Below are 22154 nucleotides of genomic sequence, written 5' to 3' on the forward strand. Positions count from 1 at the left end.
ATCAGCACAAACGAAAAGGCTAATACTTGATGAGCTTGATGTGCTTGCGGCCATCCTAAATGAACTGAACTTATTGCTTAGAACTGACTTGCTTCTAGAGAAAAAGAGGAGAGACAAGAAAGAGTGAAGAGGATGAATGGAAAGATTTTTTTTCACCTGCATTCCTGCATTCCTAAATCAATATCTTTTTGGCTGAAAAAAAAAAATGTTAATTTGATTTTGCTGTGATATTATACATGTAGTAAGTTTCAAAACTACTCGAACAAAACCAAACCAAACGTTTTATTGCCATATATAATATGATTTAGTGCAAGGCCCTTGGAACGAGAGATTGTAAACTCTCGTTAACAAATTAGGCAACTATGGTATACGAGGCCCAGCTTATTATCGGTTAAGAAAATAGGTATCTGATAGACAACAATTTGTAGTAAAAGAGGTCATTTATTCATCCATCAGGCCATGTCAAATACCCGATGTGGAGTCTCCCAAGATTATACTTTGTCCCCCACTGATTCAGCATTATACACGTATAAACGATATACCAGACTCATCCTCCATTCTCAAATTTGATGTACGGGCAACTTCAAAAAGTCAAATTGATAGTTTGTTAAAAGAAAGCTATACTTACGTGCACCAAATCGGGTTATCGAGACGATTCAGATCCTCTATTCGCAGAATTAAAAACACTCAAGGTAAAAAACATTAATATTTTTTTTTTTCAAAACGCACTCTTTATGTTTCGCTTACATAATGGTCAGTTTCCACCTTCTTTTATCTCATTATTTCAATTAAACAAGGACATACATTCTTATCCCACAAGACCATCTGATAAATTCCATTTATATGATCCTAAAACGGTGATGACTGTGAAATCTATCAGACACACCGGACCCGATGTTTGGAACTCTCTTCCTTCTGAAATTCAAAGTTTAAAGTCTATGCACTCTTTTAGGAAAGCTGTAAAAACAATGCTGCTCTCTGGATATCAGTAATTTCATTGTCATTGTTAGTGTACCATACACGAAATTCTTTCGTAGAAATATCGACGCATTTAATCTATTACGTAATCATGTAACCGACCATGAACTGTATTAACTGTTCACTTGTACCTTGGTGAGGAGATATTTTGTCATGCCTTGCTGATCAGTGATCCAGGTGAACTTGCTTTGTGTAAACCTTTAGTGAAAGCAGACAGACCTCTCCTTCCCCTTTCTCCTTTCTACTATCCTACCTCTACGCAAGTCATCCCTCCCTCCTATTTTATGTTCGATGTGTATTATGTACGGAGGCTGTTACGCAAATTGAGCCACGCTTATGCTGTAGCCCCGCTGTATTATTATTCATTGTTGTATTGCTGATACGTTGTGCTGTATATTGTGTAAAGGCAATGAAGGAAAAAAATGGTAACAACTTATGTTTATGCATGTATCAGATTATATATATGAATATATATGGCACCAGCAATGTATGTATATAATAATGTACGTGTATGTGCATGTACATTGATAATACAGGAACCAATATATCAAATCAAATCTAAAATTGTGTTCTAATAACCTTAATAATACACACCCATAATACATAAGATTCCTCCTCCTTTGTAACACATACTGGTCATTTATTTCTCCAAAGAAAAGTTCTCGAACAAGACGTTATAAAATGTTCTTCAAACGGCAGAATTTATGTTTAGATGCACGAAAATCTGTTCCTTTTCGTTCATACATTCAACATTCATTCATATTCAACACGTACCCTCAATAATACTCATTTTATTATCTAAAAAATGTTATTAGCACCCAAATCCTGACGACGCTATCAACCTGATAAATTGTGGAGTCCACTCTAAAATCATCTCAAGCAATTCAAATCTTTCTTTCGATATTTACATGGCTCTGTTTCGTTTTATTGAATGGCTATCCAGGTACTGTTTAAAATTTTAATAGGAGAAGTTTGTGAGTTCCAGACATCTGAACCACTGCGTTTCAATGATTTCACAATTATCGCAGAATTGGAATTGCTTACAAAGTAAAATTCATTTGATTATCTTGTGAGGTTAGAGTGGATATCTCTGTCCATTTGGCAAAATGACAAGAACGGCGTGGGCAGTTTGGTCGTTTTCATAAACGAAACATAAACTAGAGCGTTCTTTAAGACTGATATCTGCTGTCTTAAGTTTTCTTGTAAGTTTATAATGACGGATCTCTTTTGCTAAAGTAAGGCATAATGATAGTTATTGCACCTGATTGAGTTGGGCCATACAATAGAATTGAAACAGGATAATTATGTATTCCATAATTAGGGAATTATACCAAGAACAACATGCATAATTTGTATGTATATATATATATATATATATATATATATATATATATATATATATATATATATATATATGTATGTATATACATTGTATATACTATAATATAACACAATATCATATCATATCATATCATATCATATCATATCATATCATATATTATATTATATTATATTATATTATATTATTATGAAGAGTTGGAATGTAAAAACTGGTAAACACTATTTTCAATTTTTCTATTGTAAGGTATTCACCATTTACTGAGAACATCAACATTACGCGAATTCTTGCACATTATCTTGCAAATATTGCACATAGTCCTTCCATCTCAGGTGTTATAGCAGGACATCAAGTTATTAAAGAGGACATCCATCCAAAATAACCTTTAAAAGAAAAAGAAAGATATTCCCTACAAAACGATACAAGAAATGACAAAATCGGATAAAAATAAGGAAGAGTATGACATTTTAAAATTTCATATCTTTTTCGGAATACATTTTAAAATTTCATATCTTTTTCGGAATACATTTCTTGACTAGTCCTTATGAATATTCAAATAAGCAAGTTGATTACTCTATCTTTATCTTATAGAAATGAAAGCAATATGCTCTCACACTAAGGTATAACAGCGTTACTATGATATTTGTTATTATTTCCATTTTGAGTGGTTTTAAGGCAAGTTTTATATCCATACAGGTGAAATATGGAATTTTTATCATTTCTGTTTATGAAATGTATAAAGAATTGTGAGAGCATGGGGCGGATTTCCACTGAGTATTCTCCTTCTTTTTCCATAACAGCAGGACATCCACATTTAGTTATGGTTGTTTTCGTTTTGTGTCTTTGATATATCGCCTTTTCGGTATTTACACGAATTTAGTCTTCTTAAGGTTTAAAGGAATGGTATAGCTTTGGTTTAGATGGGGCTTCACGTTTCGTATTTGTTTTTTTTTTTTGGGGGGGGGAAATCATCAGAAACCTGTTTGTCAGCATACAATTCTAAGACAGGAATTCAACATTTTTTTTTTTGATGAAATTAGTTTTTAAATCGCTGAAATATCCAAGAACAAAGGTGTCCTAATAAAGGGTCCCACCTTTCTTTAAACTGTGCTATAAGATTTTATACGACTTTTACAAATTTGCACGCCGTCAGAACTTTGCCAGAGGCGTGTGACAAATTAAAGTTAAAGTCATTTCAATTCAATTCAACTCAATTTATTCTTTTCCATCAAAAAGAGATAGGCCGATATATGACTAAAAATAAGTAAAAAGTTCTTTCGTGAATACGTTGTATACAGACCACAAATGATGACAAAGATAAAATATATTTTCGAGAACACAAAATGTCATGTTTATACAGACCATAAAACATACATGTCAATAAATTCAGCACTGAAATAAAAAAACAAAGAATCCATTCTATTATTATGAAAGAAAATATTTAGAATATCCGTGATATTTAATAATCATCTGCCCAATCATTTCTTGTTATGTGACGAGTGTAGTGTCACTGAACAGACTTGATCTTTCATCTTGGCAATGACTTTACTTTAGAAAATTTGAAAGTCGCGTTTATCTGTTTTTGCATTCAAGCTCTTCATAACATACTATGTATAATATACTTGTGAAGACCTAAATATAATAACGACCCAAGTCCATTTTTTGGCCAAATTCAGTTTCACATGGGAAATTGTAGCTTATGCATAAACCCATCTTGTACCTAAATGATACACCTTAACTGAAGTTCATAAAATGAATGAGTGAAATCTTGTATGAATGTAAGAATGACCAGCGTTGTCAGGTCCCAACAGAACAAAATCACCAAAAGACATGTGAAAAATCATCAAAAATCATCAATAATCACCAAATTTGGGAAATCATAGTTTAGGCTTCAATTTCAAGACAAAATGATGTCAATAAACCTTTATCAAACTCTTTGCGCGAGTCTCAGTGCAATTTACGGCTCGTCGTAGTCACATACACTAAATGCAAAATGTGTGTTACGTATATGGATCTATAGCTGTTTGTGTGTGTTGAGTGACAAAAGGCGCACATGTTCTGTTTCTGTACCTTGTATAAGGGGAGAACTGTGGGCAAAATGCATTCTCGTTTTCAGTTATTGTGATTAATTGTCATTGGTCTCAAAATCACAAACAATATTAAAAAAAAAATTTACCAAATTTCACCCTTTTTGATTAACGAAATCACCATCTGGCAACGCTGATAATGGCCGAAGTCCTGTCCAGGATGGTTGGGTATTCTTATATACACAGAGCCTCCTTACATACATTATAGCGCCCTCTCTCGTCACTCCTTGTCTAGACCAGCTATTCTTGCATACACACAATGAACATGACTTGCTGCATTGCTGGACAGTCGTGATGAGGAGTTAGGTTGGGAAAACAAAGGAATTAATAAAATGGCCGCAAAATATGAGAAAAAGGACTCCGAGCAGTGAGGGAAAGGTACAACAATATTTCAAAGGAACCAAGTTCCTGCCATTTGAATACAGAAGTATTTGGGGGCATCTGATTAAATTGTGGAATGGTTAATGTTTTCAGTGCGCATGTGAGTCAGTAATAGGCCTATGTATGGTCTGAATTTAGGAGTTACTAGTATAGAAAATGTAGCAATCAAACCATTTTAGAAGATGGTGAAACTAGTGAAATGACAGCATTTTTACCTGACCTTTGAACAAATGACCAAAAAGAGAATCATGGTGTGGTAATACGTGTGTAAACAAAACATCATTAAGGTACTTTCCTGCACTGCAGAAACACGGGGGAAATTACTTAGAATATAAGCTTGACTAATGACCTTTGACCCTTGACCTTGAGCACGGGCGCTCACACACATACACACACACACACACACACACACACACACACACACAATATGATGAATTAGTATAGCGATGAGGGACATTGTGCTATGGTAGGCAACTACATCTTTTAAGGCCATACGAACTAAAAGCTGGAAAAAGTATTACACCTCTCTTATCTACTCAGTATTCCGTTTACCATACTATTAATGATACAGCAGCCAATCCTGTACATAACTCAAAGAACGACCCAAGTCCATTTTATGATTAAAAAACAACCCAAGTCCATTAACCCTCTACAAGTTAATGTTAATGTTAATTATGGTAATAATATACATATCAATTTGTATTTACAATGTTGCCTTACCATCGTAGTTAAATGGAATATTACTGGACAAAATAAAAAAAGACGTAGTTTTGTTTATTTATCTATCATTATTATTACTATTATCTTAGTTTAGTTTACTCGAAATGACTTCCCATGGACTTGGTTCGTTTTTATATTCAGATACTCGATTTTGAATAGACATATCATATAGTATGTGTAATAACTTATTATGATATACATACTTAAATGACTGGTATAGATGATAGAATAGGCACTAAAGCCATTGGGGGAAAAAAGATGGATTTAGCTCTTTTTTTTTCAAAAATGCCACAGAAAAAAAAATATAGAAAGATCACAATTTTTCTTTAAACTTAGCTTCTATTTCTATGTTTCCAAACATATGGGAAATAGTGAATTCCTGTTAGGAAACACCGGTATCTAAAATCAGCTGAGTTGTCGTTAATCACTGACGGTCACATTGTTCTCAGGCAAAGCAGAACAATCAACTCATGGACTTTTGTGAACAAAACGGACAAACACATCGAGGGTTCTAAAGATTCTTACGAGCTTTCCGTGAAATCGTAATAAGTAACTAGGGCATGTTACTTGTAAGACTCTCGTCTAATAGTAACATGTATTTGTCATGTCCACAGAAATATAGAAAATGAAATGAGAAAGAGTGAGAGAGGGAGACATTACCAGTCAGGCTGAGGGGAAAGATAATGCACGAACTCGAAAATAGGGCTTCAAGATCACTTTTTATGTGAGAGACTAGTCCCAGTTTTGGTCAAAAGGTGAGAGCGCCATCTGTTGTGTGGACCGTCGCGACGCTATAACATGGACGACTCCAATTGTACCCTAGGTAGGGTTAAGTTCACAAGCCTTAGGCGTCAGAATCTTATTGAATATCTAATATTTTCCCCTTTATTTGTGGAAAAATTCAATTTAAAGTAAGTCTTAGAGTAAGGAAGATCAGGAGGTTGGAAATATGCACTCAAATTTAGCTACCTGGGGAGTGAATGTTGTGTCCCCTATACCTAAATGAACTATTCAAGAATGCCTAACAACCAACATTTACTCCCACCTCGCAGCATAGCAACCACGAACCTCTCACTGGCGAGAATTTTAGCGAAGGTACAACGAAAACTCAAATAATACCTTCCATTTTCACGTTGAAATTGTCATTTGAACACCAAAAAGATGTCAGATCTTGGTTCAGATTACGACGAAGAGGAGCACGGTCCATATTTAGGGGTGAGTTCTCGAAAAAAACGTATTATGACGTGGGTTTAACTCGGGTTGGATTGACTGCGGGAAAAAGAACAGTCCCATACATTCAATATTCCGTTGGAGATGAAATGCCATAGTTGGGGTGTCGTGGCTGTGGATCGTGGACGTGGTGGGGGTCTAGATACTCAACCGTCTAACCTACGTTGTAATTACCTGCTACGCTTCTAAGATCTATTGTAGATCAGGCATAATTTTCTAATTAACAGTGTGTTTCAACGTTTCAAGCTGTGCATGCTGTGTGGGTGGTTGTGCGTGCCGCTGGATCTGGAGCTGGCGCTGGTTCTTGTCCACGCAAGATACAAAAAACAAAAACAAAAAACGAAAGTTGTTGTTGTTGTTGTTGTTGTTATATATTTTGGCGTTGCATTCAAAACTCGAATATTTCACGCCAAACAATTCATTATTTTATTTTTAGACACCACGTTAATTTTTTTTTCGCACTTATCATAAACAAAATATTTTTCAAAATATATGTTATAAAATAAACATAAAAAACTGTCCTTTGCACTGGTCCACTCAACCTACCAACCGCTGTCTAATGGTATAATCTTGCCAACCCAGCTATGTACATTTAGCAGGCTTCTCAGCACAAAGGCCTAGGCCACTCATATACACGGAGAGCAGGCGGGGGGCGCAAAGATATCAGAAATTTTTAGAAACAATTTGAATAATAATCAATTTCTCATACTGTAATAATTGGTCTCTCACACTGTAAGCACTTTCATTTGGAGCTTAATTAAAGTGAGTTTATCAACAATGTTAGTGTGCTATAAATACAGCAACAAAAACAAACCTAGGAAACTATGTGAGAAGAAGAAGGAAAAAAAAAAGACACAGGGTCTACAGCAATCTAAATCTATTTGTCCTTTTGACGTATTTCAAAACGATATGTATATTGCGTGGTTGTAATAAAACATATATATTTAACTCTTTCTGATTAACTTCTGTTTTCATCAACTTCCTCTCATCTTCAAACATATCACAATGTAATAAATAATGCTCTACAGTTTCTCGAACCATACATGTGGCACACATTCCCGTCGGATGTTTGCCAATAATATACATAAAATGATTTAATCTTGCCACACCAAATCTCAATCTACAAGCAACAACTTCCTCTCTCCTTGTACGACAACTCAGTGATGTGACCGGCAGTACATTATTCTTCACGATATATAAATGGCGCCCTCTATCGGATGCGTCCCACTGACTCTGCCAGATCGCGTTATAATATCTCCCAATCATTGCTCGTATTTCACTATAACAAATATATCTACATATTCTCTTTTCAAGGCTGCTTTTGCCAAAGAATCTACCATTTCATTTCCATAAATATCACAATGTGAAGGAATCCATACAAAGGATACTGTTATTCCCATGTAATATAAATTCGCAATCTTAAACATTATTTCTTGCACTATATTATCACTGGAAACATTTTCTATTTCATGCAAACTATTCAAAGAGTCCGTTAATATCACCACATCTGAGACTGGCTGAAATTCTTCTATCCAGTTTAATGCCATTACTATGGCTACTTGCTCCGCTCTACATACTGATATTGACGTAACTTTTTTTCCTACTGAAACATTCAGCTGAGGAGCGTAAAAGGCAACTGCCGTAGCACCGCTATCAGTCTCTTTGGATGCGTCAGTATATATTCTTAAATGATATATCCAGCGAGTATTTATCACTTCTTCGCTAACTGTTCTTTGTTGATGAACCATATCAGATTTACTGACCCTGTTATGGATATCATAACATATTTCAGGCTCTACGACATGCCATGGAGGGTGTACTGGTACACAGACATTTTCTACCTCCGCATCTAGATTTAGAGTGCGAACAGCTATGGGTTGATATTTCTTATTTTCTTCACATTTTCTCGTGTGATATTGCCAACAGTCCGTAAAGCAAGCTCTTGACGGGTGATTGGTACTAGAACTTAATATTCTGTATTTCAATCTATCGAAAGGGAGAAGGAAGACAGTTATAGTCTAGCTTCTATTTAATTTTATTTGTGTTCGCTAAATGAAATTAAATTGCTTGTAAGACTCTCGTCTAATAGTAACATGTTAGATTAGATTAGGGACAGTTTGCACTGTACTTTAGAAGCAAGGTGTAAATTACATGGGGTGGTATTACGTTTGCTATTTTAACAAAAACATTTGCAGTCGCTGAACAGCTATCCTGAGGTTTAGTCTAGCCTTTAGAGGTTGGTAAATTGTTTAAACTGATTCCAGATTCTTGCTATTTGTACATTTTATAATTGTAATGTTCTTTCCTCAAGTCAACTTTGTTGTGAACTGCACTGGACAGCAGTCATCATTGCAAAATTTGAGATGTTTACATCTCCTGTTACATGTATTTTATGAGCAATCCATGTCAATCCATCCTGAAGTTTACTTTGGGTTGAGAAGTTGTATACAGGGGCCTAGTTAATATTAATTGATTTGCTTAAATGCAGCTCAAAGTTCTTTGATGCTTCATGGAAGTAGCGGGCAATTCCTTCAGGTGAAGTTACATCATCTCCTTTGTCATGGAGATCTCTTGATATGTCTAGCATGTCATAATTGGTATCGGATGCCAAGGGTACTGCCGCTGCTGCTGAAGTGGTCTCTGAGTGGTTGCTTTCCCGGGGTGGGCTGGCGGGCTGAGCTGCGGAGGCCCGTCTTCTTGATGGTGGCGTAGAGTTCTTCAGAGAAGGGAGAGTGGCGCCATGGTTTTCCACCCCAAAATCACCCTTCCTGTCTTGCTTTGCCTTCCTTGGCAGCACCTTCCTTATCTGGGTACTCATTCCAGGGAATAATTTTCCTGGTATCGCATAGCAATTTGCTATGCATTTTGGTATGACTGCTGTACAAAATGTAATTTGCATAGCAATTTCATTACATAGACTTGTATACCATTTTGTTGAAAATGTATATCCATCGACAAAAATTGCTATTTAATTTCGAGACGGAAAATTATTCCCTGCATTCTGATGAGTTGGTGTGGCAGGAGATGTCAATATCACTGTCCAAAAACACCAATATCCAAGTGAGATTCGGGAGGGGTGATAAGGTGATGTGTTACTCGCTGGCGGCCATTACATGTAGGCCTATATGTATGTACAGCTATGTATAATACTATAGATATATAGAGAGAGTCTAAGGTCATTGTCAATTGGGTCTAGAGTCTGAAGAAATGTCTAAGGAGTGAGAAAGCATATCAATTTTTGTTATCTTTATTGCTGTGATGTCTTTTGTTTATGTATGTGCACCTGATTGCCAATATCTACAGCCATTGAGATAAGATTGTATGCAATTTTGCTAATAATTTTTTATTCTACAGTGTGTATGTGTGTGTATGACTGTGCTTGTGTGATTGTGTATGTGTGTGTGTGTGTGTGGCAGGTATAGAACAGAAACTGACAAGCTATTTTTTCCTAACTTTCATTCCGTGACAGGAGTATGAAGGAGACCGGAATGCCAAGGAGGAACGCCATGGTAAGGGGAAAGCCACTCTACCCAATGGGGACATGTACGAGGGCATGTATGAACATGGCAAGAGGCACGGACAGGTAAGCCCAGTTCTTTTTCTCACCTTGAGTATGTCTTTAAAATTAATGTTTTGATTGATGATTTAAAATTCAGTGCTCATACAACCCCATAGTATCACCTAGTCAGAAAACAGAACAAGGCTGAACAAAAACAAAGCTCTTTGCAATTGGGTAAGAATGTCTCAGGCCCTTCAACAATCGGGCCCTTTCTATCAGCCTGATGCCTTTTCGGAGGTGTCATGACTCAAATTCGATAATAATGCCATGCTTCAACAAATGCGCCAATATGTATGGATGTACATGTAGAATGGTTCTGTTACAGCTGTTTTAAAGCAGCTATTTATTAATAATTGAATATTGTTAAAAAGTGTGGGGAAAGGGTCTGTGAAGTATACAGTGTATTTCTTTTCCATGATTTTCAAATTTACAACATTGTAAGTCTTAATCTGACAACACTCAATAGATCATATGCAGCGAACATCCAGTTCATGTATTAATTAATCTGTTTTAATGAAACTTACTTAAATTATAGTAATGATGAAACTTATCATCCTGTGTGTACATTAATGTACTACAACCAAGGCACACTTTTTGCAGGTTGTTCGACCTTTTAAGTTGCATTGTGTTTCGCAACCTTTCTTGATGAAATATATCTGTAGTAATGATAACAATAAAAAAAAAGTATTGCTTTTTATGTCTTTGAATAAGTCCACTGTTGAACTTACAATAGGAGGCATGCCTGCAATGTGCATCATAGCACTAGGAATCAAATGCCCATATTATGTCCTCCTTCTAAGTTTTAAGTTTTAATCTGCTCTTGGTCATAAAGAAATATAAAGCATGTGAATATTATTATGGTCGGCCCTTTCCAACTTTTGTTTGTTTTGATTTTTTTTCCCCCTAGGGTGTGTACAAGTTCAAGAATGGTGCACGCTACATTGGAGACTACAAACAGAACAAGAAGCATGGTTCGGGCAAATTCATTTATCCCGATGGATCTGTCTATGAAGGTAAATTATATTTTTCCAGACAGTTGATGTCATGTTTTTAAATATTGTGATACAAGTGCTCACCCCTGACTGCATCACATCCCCCACCCCTGCCCTAAGATACCCAAACACAGAAGAAATTTTGGCAGAATTTCATTTTGCAGAATATTGTTGTTTTATTCAGTAAATTCTGAGATCACTTTTTCTCTTAGAGCTCTCCTTTTCATTTTTTTTTTTCTTTTGAGGACAAACACCTGATTAATTCTTACCTTTTCTGATTGAGGTATTATATTTAGCTTGGAAGATATTGCACACTCCTCCATTGTGTGTTACTACATACAGTATAAATCTGTCTAGGTGCTTTCTCAAGACCTAACTGTGAGAGATTGTTACCTGTAATTCAGAAGACAGTGTTGACTTGGTAAGTTCTATCAAATTTGTCACATTCAACGTGTCAGTGACACCTACATGTGCAGACTGGAATGTATTTACTGAAAGAGAATGTTTTGTCCATTAACTTGCGTGCTCACTAACTCTAACTTACCCTTTGAGCGACTCCATGTGCTGCATTTTAAATCACCCATGGCATGATACACGGATGATTCTTTTTTGGGCAACTTACAACTATGTAGTGTTAATCATTTTATCTTTTTGTTGGTATGCAAGTTAAGCCATTTCTTTTGAGATGGATTTTTTTTTCACTTCAACAACAACAAAAAAATGTCTAACACATAATGAGAACAACAATGAAACAAAATTATGATGCAAGGTCAAAGTAGCTGGAACAGCGTGAAGCACTGTGCATGTACACATTGTGTAAACTCACATTAAAGTCCATGGGGACATTTTTAGAGTGGAATAACACTCAGTGGTGCTTTGCGTATGGAGTCAGAGTACAGAATAACACACGAAAACCAGACTCTGCAAACACAATCATGTTTGTTCTTCACTTCCCGTCATGTGACTTGTTACCTTCTGCAGTAAATGAACATACCAGTACAATAACTTCTGACTTTGCAAGCCATTTGTGTTGTTTTCTGGGTTTTTTTTTTTTTCCACCATGGATATTGCAAGTAGACATGCTTTCCCTTGGTGAAGGGGTGAATAAACCAGGGAACCAGAGGTTGAAGTTGTGCATGCTAGCATTGAGCAAAGTGCAGGGACCCCTATGGCAATATCTACAATGTAGCTTCTGCAAAAACCTTTGATGTTCTGTTGTCATCTTCACAGTGAAAATAGATTGAGGAAGCTTTGATCAGTAAATACACTGTTCATGCAAGAACATCTGAAGAACTGTTGACTGTAATTATATCTTTCTGCAAATGATTTGTGTCTCCCAATCAGGTAGCTGGGTCGATGACCAGCGACATGGGTTTGGCATCTACACATACCCCAACGGTGACGTGTACGAGGGTGAATGGCAAAGCCACCTGAGGCATGGCCAGGGTGTCTACACCTACAAGGACACGGGGTCAAAGTACGTGGGGTCGTGGGTCAGCGGCAAGAGGGAAGGTGCTGGTGAACTCATCCACGCCAACCACAGATATCAAGGCATGTGGGTGGGCGATCAGGTGAGTGTAACTTGTTCAGAGTCATTTCGAATCCTTCAGAGTGATGTTGATAGTAACTGAAGAACAGGTTGTAGAGAGCCTAGTTTTGAAGTAATTACAGCCTGTAAGGTTTCTTTGTTCGTCTGCTGCGTGCTGTTAACTGATGGAAAGTGGAAAATCTCTTGCTATTAGTTTTTGTTTTTCTTTTACTGTTGAAAGTCATTGACTGAATAAATTGTGATTCACTAGTTTCACACAAGGGATTTTTTGTTAAACCCTTAAAACAAAACAAAACAACTAAAATACACAAGTGGGTCAAACATAGTATCTGGTATATTACATGGGGTCAGCAGCATATATAGTATGATAAAAATGTCATGCAGTGATTTGCTTATTTGAATGTTTGAATCCAATTGCAGCCCCAAGGCAAAGGCAAGTACGTGTTTGACATTGGCTGTGAGCAGCATGGTCAGTACGTGCCCGTTGAGCAGCCAGTGGGTGGCGACCAAGAGGAAGAGGAGGCGCAGACTGTCACCGTCCCCAAGTGGCGGGCGGGGCAGATCCAGGCCGTCAGTCAGTACAACCCAGCCGAGGAGGCCCTGGCAGCCCAGCAGGCTGAGCAGGAGGCAGAGCAAGGCGAGGGGGAGGAGGATGCTGAGGGAGGCGGAGCTGAAGGAGGAGAGGGCGGAGCCGAGGGTGGAGAACAGGCTGCAGCAGAGGGCGAGGCTGGTGGCGAAGGAGGAGGAGGTGATTACTTCCGTTCTTCTTTGACCCTGTGCATGATTATTTTTTTCTTTTTTGAAGGGGGCATTCCAGACAGTCTAAACAACTTCACATCATATAGTACAATGGAAACTTGATATAAAGAGATATGATATAACAAAATACCCGATATAACATACTAATTTCTCTGGTCCCTTGTATTTATTTCCTTTGTTTTGAATTGTTTATTGACTACTGATATAACAAATTATCTGATATATAGAACAAATTGTCAAGGTCCCAAGGATCTTGTTATACTGAGTTTCCACCGCACATAAATTGATGGTGCCATGTATAGATTTTTAAAATTTCTTGTGGTCCTTCAGCAGATAAACTAATATTCTGAAAAACCCAAAACATAATACTGTACGAGCTGAAATTTTCGCGATTGTTTTATTTTTGTGAATTTCGCGAATCGCCTTTGAACCGTGAAAATAACAACACGCAAAAATAACACCACACGAATAACTAAGTTCAGTTAGACCCTTGAAACCGCGAAATTAACAACACGCAAAAATGTCGTCCAAGTAGCAATTCGCGAAAAAATCTGTCACACGAAAATTTCAGCTCATACAGTACACTGAACAAGGATGATTCCATAAGAGGTCAACATATTCCAGTAATGTAACAACGTAATTCCATTACAATGCCACTTGCTTAGCAGGCTTACCTGTGTAGAGCTTATGCATGCTATCTCCTTTAGTTCAGCCTCCTTGAGCACCCAATCATGCATTCTTATGTGAAACTGCTATGTAATCATCTGTGTTCATTGTGATTTGCTATGAGTTGTAAAATTGTTCTCATTCCCAAACACTACAAATTCTGAAACTCTGTACCCATTATAGCCAATCTGTACATATGCAAATGTCTAAAAATCACTTGGAGGTTTCCTTGAAGTCAGTGCTTCTCAATTGGTGGGCTGGGAAACTCTGTCCAGTGGGCTGTGATGTCGGCCAAAGAACATAAGAAGATTCATATTCGATCTAACTGGGCTGCGAAAAATATTGCAGGAGCCAAAGTGGGTCTCGGTTTAGAAAAGGTTTAGAAGCTCTGCTCTAAGCATTCATCACAAGCAGGTACTCCAAAGTAGGAATAAGAAATTGTGGTGAAGACAGAATCATATTAGATTTTAATGAAATGCCAAAAGTTTGTTCAAGCTATTTCTTGTGACAGTTGGTGAAAGAGAAGTAGAATATCATATGAGTATGTACATGACAACTGAAAGATGAAAATTTTAATGTGCTCTTTTCTCCGTGTGCAGAAGCTCCCGCTGAAGGAGATGGGGCAGCACCAGCGGAAGGAGAAGGGGAGCAGGCACCGGCTGCTGAGGGTGAGGAGACTCAGGAACAGCAGCAGGAGGAGGCGGCTCCAGAGGGAGGGGAGGAGCCCGCAGCGCCCTCGCCTGTCCCGGAGGAGACAGAGGAAGCAGAATAGACCGAACTGTTCAAAAGTACAGAGAAGAATAAAACAACAACAAACAAAAGGAGGAAAGAAAGCTAACAATCCCTACTGCCGATGCCTCACTACACACCACGCTACATACATGTGTAGTAGGACTGCGGAAAGAGATACAATGTGTTTATATCTTCCTGGCCAGTGAGGACTTGCTACACTTATATTGCGCTGGACGAAACATTGGATTACAACCCCTGGGATGCGGAAAATGCAAAGCCACCAAGCCTAAAGTTCTGTCAGGAAATGTTGCTGGTTTTTTTTGTTTTGTTCGAATACTTGTACGTAACTTGGACTGCATGTTACAGAGCTCATCCCGACTTTGAGAGTTTTTTGCAGATGTCACTGGTTATGACATGAAATTATGCCTAAGTTGAGTTTCTTGCAGTTTCTACACCATGTAATTGTTGTCTAGTGCTGTGACTTTAAACATTATTCAGGATGTCCGTGGAGTCACAATAACCATAGCAGTACTACGAAACAAGTTTCAGTCCTCATGCTCTTAGGCTGGTTTCATGGTACAACTTGATTTAAGTGGAGCTGCAATTGAAATAGTAAAAACAGAATCACACAGGAATCAAACTCCTATATTGACTTTTGAAACCAAAGCGAAAGTGTTCTTAATTCTATACCAGCAACTATGATCATCACAATATGTACACTGCTGCTTTAGATGCTGAATGATATTATCTTTGCAGTATAGCATCATAACATCATTCTTTCAATCATTATTTATTTATTTTTTTTATTGAGATGTGAAGAAGAGAGACTAATTGCATGACATATTCCCCCTTTGACATAAGTAGTTTCTTTTGCAGTTTGATGGGATACATTTTCTTTCACAGTCATGTTCAGACCTTTGCCATTTGCCCTATCCTTACAGGTAAATGCACACTGAAATTATTAAGACTCCTTATACAACACTCTGTAAAACACTCTGTGACAAAGCATTAAGTGCATTTCCAGGGCAGGATACTTAGAATATTCAAGAGCACATCACTTAGATAGTACTCTTGAATTCCCGATGCTGTGGAATAACAAGTAGTACTGAGAGGGGACAAACAGAAAAATTAAAGTACAGTTGAACCTCTCGTATCCGGTCAAGTCGGGACCGGGGCTCATCCGGATAAGGGATTTGGCCGGATACGGGAGACTCAATGCTTTATACATGTACATATACATACACATGTACTGATGTAGCCCATTGTAGTACCACATGTAGTAAGTGTATACTGCAACCTTTTCATTGTTACACTCAGTAACAGATCCCAAAATAGAGGTGTATGTTAATGTTGGAAGTAATATGTAATTCATGTATGTTTGTGTAGGGGTTCTCAAGGAGTTGGGAATCCCCCTTTCCTCCCGTAATTATTAAAAAAAAAAAATAAAAATCACGGCGAGATTGCGTCTGTATGATAGAGAGATCCGGATAAAGGGAGGCCGGATAAGAGGGGTTCAACTGTACTATAGAAATTATGTGCAAACATTCCAGTCCAGACAAAGTTATTTATTTACTCGTACAAAGAGCGTGCAAAATGATACACAAGAGATGGCAAATGTACTATGTTTTAGTCTTGTGTTGTGCATTCCCACGGTATAGTCTGTAATTTTGGTTATGATATACCAATCAAAATAAGAATCCTCTTTTATGGAAAATGATGACCAGATCCTTGATGCTTCATGTAAAATTTATGAAATTGAAAAGATTGCATAGACTTCTGTTACAAGGATTGTTGAGGGGAAAAAAAAAAAGAAGAATAAATGGAACATGCTATCGATGAATTTATTGCACTTGATGCAAGTTATTCAAAAGTCAGAATATAGTTTTTTGGCTTTCCTTTTTGTTTTGTAGCTCAAGTAGAGTCTTGAAAAGTTCCAGAAAGATTTATTGAAAGTTCACTCACTTTTGATAATTCTATGTAAGAAGGCATTATGTACCTTGCATATGTTTAAGTTTCAGTTCAACCTCCATTCATGGGAAAAATTTTTCTTTTGTGCTTTACTGTACATGGCTTCCAGCAAGCATTTGGCACGACCACTATGCTGATTCTCTCATAACACAATTACCTATACAATAAGGGACTATTGTAATGACGGCTTAGGGCTGTGATAAGTTCAGATCACTTTTGTACAGCCAGGTGTTAGCAGCTCATTCTATGGTTATTCTTCAGAACATTTGTAAAAATAGGGCAAAGAAAAAATGTATTAGTTTTCACAAAATTTGGCCATGATTTTTCTCATTTTGACAACATAAGATGAGGTATGGGGTATAAATACTGTTTTACAGGATAGAATTGATAAAGTATTTGTGTGGCTCCATGTTTTACATGTTTTCCAGTGACTATTTGATGTAAATTTTTTGTGTAAATAAATAAAATATGTTACTCTCATGTTCTACACTCTTATGTGCCTATGTGTGACTGTATTTATTTATTTTCTTTTTTTTTTTTGCCTCCGCCACGAAGTGGTGCCGGGGAGGCATTATGTTTTCGGGTTGTCTGTATGTCCGTACGTCCGTCCGCATTCGTTTACGCGATAACTTGAGTAATATTGACTGGAATTTTACCAAACTTGGTCCAAGTATAAAGTATGATGGGGCAATTATTTGATTAGATTTTGGGTGAAATTGGCTAAAGGTCAAAGGTCAAAGGTCAAGGTCAAATCATGAAATTGTATCTGTTTACGCAATAACTCAAGACTGGATCAAGCAAATTTCACCAAACTTTGTCCAAGGATGATGTATGGTGGGACAATTACTTGATTATTTTTTGAGTGAAATCGGACAAAGGTCAAAGATCAGGGTCAAATCTTAAAATTTATCTTTTTACGTTATAACTCAAAACTGGATGAAGCAGCTTTCACCAAACTTGGTCCAAGTATGATGTATGATATGGCAATTAGGTGAGTAGATTTTAGTGACATTGGCAAGAGGTCAAAGGTCAAAAGATCAAGGTCAAATTCTAAAAATGTTGCTATTTCCCCATATTTGTTTGAAAAGATTTTATTTTCTGCATTTCATATTTTCTTTCAGAATAACAAAAATAACAAAGGCAGGTTCAATTACACAAATACAATTCTGAAAATTATTGACATATTACATAGTAAGTCATATTTTGTATGTAAAGACAAATGAAACGTTAAATAACATACAAAATGTTTATATGGCCAATAATGACTTAATTCACAGTACAATATATAATATATACATATGATGCAGAGGGCCGCCGTTATAAGCCGTGCTTGAACAGACGGACAGCCAGAGTTAAATTACCATTATTTATTGTAGTACTTGAACACTAATACAGATGGGCCATGTTAAAGTGCGTGTAAATCCAGTTTTATACAATTACTTGGTAAACAGGAGTGGTGCCTGTGAGTGCGTGTGCAGGTGATGAAGCGCGAAAGTGTTGATGGTCAGCACTTCTAAGAAAATGATTGGATATGTTATAATATGGGCGAAGGGTCAAGCAGCAAAGTAAAAGAAAAGGAAAAGGGGGTGGACCAAATATTGCCTTGTTGTTGAGTATAAGAGGTACATGTTTAATGATTACTGTACCGTATGATATTGTGCCAAGAAATATTTCCCCATATATATGGGGAAATATTTCCCCATATATATGGGGAAATATTTCCCCATATCCATGCAATGCCCAAAGGTATTTTCTTGAAACTTAGTGTAGACATGTACTACTGCATAAAGATTCTCCAGAGAGAGTTTCATGTCATAAGGTCAAAGGTCAAAAGGTCAAAGATTAGGTGAAAATGTTACAATTTCACTTTTCTCGCAAATGGTTCAATGTAACTTCATGGAACTTGGTACATACACATGTACTGACTGGCAGGGATTATCTAGGGAATTTACATGTACCTGCACTCTTTAATAGACAATTATAGCAAATGTAGTTCAAGGAAAGTGAACATTCAAGATATTTCTGACAAACCTGTCATTTCAATATTTTGCCAGTTATGTGAAACTGTTATCTCATATTGTGAAGACATTATACTATACACCTATTGGGAGAATCATGCATTATGGCGGAGGCATCAGTCGCCATAGCGACATTTCTAGTTTGAAAATGTTTTTGCTTCTTGGGGACATTAATCTGTTCGTTACTATCATTTATGAACAGCTTTAACCTTTTGTCAGGATAGTGGTTCATAGTTCGTAGTCACTGGTAAATGTCATTCAACTGCTTGAAGCCAGATTGAATGAGGTAGAAACTCTCATTACTATTACTATTACTATTATTATTATTGACTTTTCAATAGTAATGATAATGGGTAATAATAATAATAATAATAATAATAATAATAATAATAATAATAATGACTTTAATAATGATGATTTTTATTATTATCATTATCATTATGATTGTGTCATTACTATTATTGCACTTATTATTATTTCCATTATTACAGTTTATTCCCATTTTGTTAATGTTTTCGTCATCATTGCTAAAACAAGCTTGGATAGCAGACAAAAAAAAAAATTCACACATGATCTTATTGTGATCTTTATTATGATGAGAGAGAGAGAGAGAGAGAGAGAGGGGGGGGGGGGGAAGGAGGGATGAAGAAGGAGATTTGGTAATTGGTTGTACATGTAATACAGTTGACAGCATAATTACCTCCGCCAAGGGGGAAGGTTATCTTTTCATTACCGTTGGTTTGTTTCTTAGTTCATTTGTCCGTGTGCAAAATAACTCAAAAAGTACTTAACGGATTGGGATGAAACTTGCAGGAAAGGTTGAGAATGACACAAGTAACAAGCGATGATCTTTTGGTAGTGATCCGAGAATTTGGGGGGAATTTATGAAGGATTTTTGATATTTTGTCAGGTAGGGTCAATGAACTTGGGAGTTCAGGCTGCGCGTATTTGAGGTTTGCAAGCGCACACTAAAGCCTATAAGTACCTTCAACATTTTCAACATTTTATTTTTTTTAATAAGTGAATGATGGAATGATGATACTTCAGTGTTACTTTCATGTATATTTCAGTTGTCATCTACTAATTAAAGTAAATTTAGGTTTAACTTCATTTGCATAACAATGTAAACATTGATATTTTCTTCCTTTTGGCTGCCTTATTGATTATTTGATTATTTTCTAGGAATGTGAGAAGTCTCACTGGAAACATAGTGAAATCCAATGCATTGAATACTGTTGTTACAAGCTAAATGGCTGGTGACCAATGTTGATGACTAATGCCCGAGTTTGGATAAAGTCTGGAAAGCCTTGAAAATAAATATCCTTCAATTGTATTTCTATGGTTATGCTTATGAGATGAAATTGAAAATATAATGACTTTTGGTATGGCAGTGTAAGGCATCAAATCGATGCCTGATTACCACCACAATGAGAAATTAGCTTAATTAAAAAAAAAAGTATGAACAATTTTACAGACAACCGTACCTGTAAGGGATAAATCGAACCTTGCTATTTTTCGACAATTATTATTGGCACTCATCACAATAGTTTTACTTGTGGCAGTGTCTCCCAGATTACTTCTACATATTTCTAGACATCTCACCATATTTTTACCAACACTGCAGGCATAACCAAATAGACACAGAATCACGCAGAGGGCATGATATTTCTACATACTTCAACTAATTTACTTTTTACTATGCAGAATAATAGTGTGTGATCTTAAATTAATTTAACTAGCTTTATATGCATGACAAACCCACTTGCTAATAAACTATCCTTGAGGCTGTAGGTCATAGAGTGGCACAAGTGCTGATTATGTGTACTTGATTGCAGTGCATAAAAAAGTGTACACCATTTATTTTGTTATAGTGAGCAATTAAAGGACAAGTTCACCTTCATAGACGTGTGGATTGGGTGACTGCAGAAATATTAGTTGAACACATCAGTGACAGTTTGAGGAAAGTCGAACAATCAAAAGTTATGAATATTTGAAGAGTTTGCAAAAACCGATAAGTCCATTTTTGAAGATTTTGAAGTAAGATCTTTGTCATAAAGTACAAAATAATACCTTTTAAATGATATATTGGTCACTACATATACAGGTACATTTTTGAAGTTATGGTCAAAAGAAGCAAAAAATTTCTTTTTATTCTCTTCATTTTCTTTGACCTTTAATCGCAAATATCTCCATTTGGCAAACATGGACTTATCGGTTTTTGCAAACAAACCCTTCATTTGAAGCTTCTGTTCAGACAGTGCTGGATGAGAAGACCACTACAGCCTGTTATGTCACATGTGTAGAACGATATATAAAGAAAATTCAACATATTTTTTTCACTTTTCTTATATAATGAAAGAACACTTGACTTGCCTCTTTCAGAAGACAGGGGGAATGATATTACCCTTAACACACGTCAGTGACTAAGTCGAGAAAATGTGCACTTATTTTAAAACAATAAAATGTTGCAAAATTCTCTTTATATCTTCCTTATATCGTTCTATATACTTACGTGGCATCATACATTGAGGATAGTAGTCTTCTCATTCAGCAATGAGTGTGCAGATAATTTAAAAATTCAAAACTTTTGAACGGATTGTCCGATTTTCCCGAAATTTTCACTGATGTGTTCTACTGATATTGCTGCATTCATTCAATCCACACGTATTATGAAAGTGGGCTTGTCCTTCAAGTGTACTGTTAAAGATTTTTTTTTTCATCTCATTTCACCATGCATTTCTTTCTTTTTGTCAGAATTTGTGGTCCACACAATGATGAAAAAAAAAAAACAACCCAAAACAGGTATGCTATATTTGGTGCCAGTTTGATCATTCGAATATCAAGTTATTAATACGTTGTCATATTTATCCTACATAAATATATCATTTCAGTATACAAGTGGCGAATTGATCGTGTTGCAGGTGCGAAAAAACTTTGGAAACAAACAATGGACAGTACTAATGACAGTAAAAGAAGAGGATCCTTAGATTAAGAGAGGGAACTTACAGCCTAATAGATTATCATTTTATCTCAAGATTAAAAGATAGGAAAAGGAGGCCGAGGGACAAAGAAAAGAAGAAGAAGAAAAAAAAAAAAGAGATAGTTTCCCACACCGGGAATCGAACCCGGGCCACGGCGGTGAGAGCGCCGGATCCTAACCACTAGACCATATGGGA

At 36.5% G+C, this 22154-nt stretch overlaps 1 protein-coding gene and 1 non-coding gene across 2 annotated transcripts; one reads left to right on the forward strand and one right to left on the reverse strand.

Moving 5' to 3' along the window:
- The first annotated feature begins 6567 nt into the window (after positions 1-6567).
- LOC140229471 (radial spoke head 1 homolog) lies at positions 6568-15178 on the forward strand. Its single transcript, XM_072309723.1, has 6 exons — positions 6568-6720; positions 10205-10318; positions 11202-11307; positions 12631-12857; positions 13256-13583; positions 14860-15178. Exons 1-6 carry the CDS (start codon positions 6667-6669, stop codon positions 15030-15032), a joined length of 1002 nt encoding a protein of 333 aa, XP_072165824.1. The 5' UTR covers positions 6568-6666; the 3' UTR covers positions 15033-15178.
- A 6904-nt stretch (positions 15179-22082) lies between these two features.
- Trnae-cuc (transfer RNA glutamic acid (anticodon CUC)) lies at positions 22083-22154 on the reverse strand. Its single transcript has one exon. It is a non-coding gene; the product is annotated as a tRNA-Glu (tRNA).

The sequence above is a fragment of the Diadema setosum genome, chromosome 6 (assembly GCF_964275005.1).
Source record: "Diadema setosum chromosome 6, eeDiaSeto1, whole genome shotgun sequence".
NCBI classification, from domain to species: Eukaryota; Metazoa; Echinodermata; class Echinoidea; order Diadematoida; family Diadematidae; genus Diadema; species Diadema setosum.

Bases quoted from the DNA above. Each gene is read 5' to 3' on its own strand.
- LOC140229471 (XM_072309723.1), top strand. From the start codon at position 6,667: ATGTCAGATCTTGGTTCAGATTACGACGAAGAGGAGCACGGTCCATAT. The intron at 12,858-13,255 runs GTGAGTGTAACT...ATCCAATTGCAG, and splicing joins GCATGTGGGTGGGCGATCAG to CCCCAAGGCAAAGGCAAGTA. The intron at 13,584-14,859 runs GTGATTACTTCC...CTCCGTGTGCAG, and splicing joins TGGTGGCGAAGGAGGAGGAG to AAGCTCCCGCTGAAGGAGAT.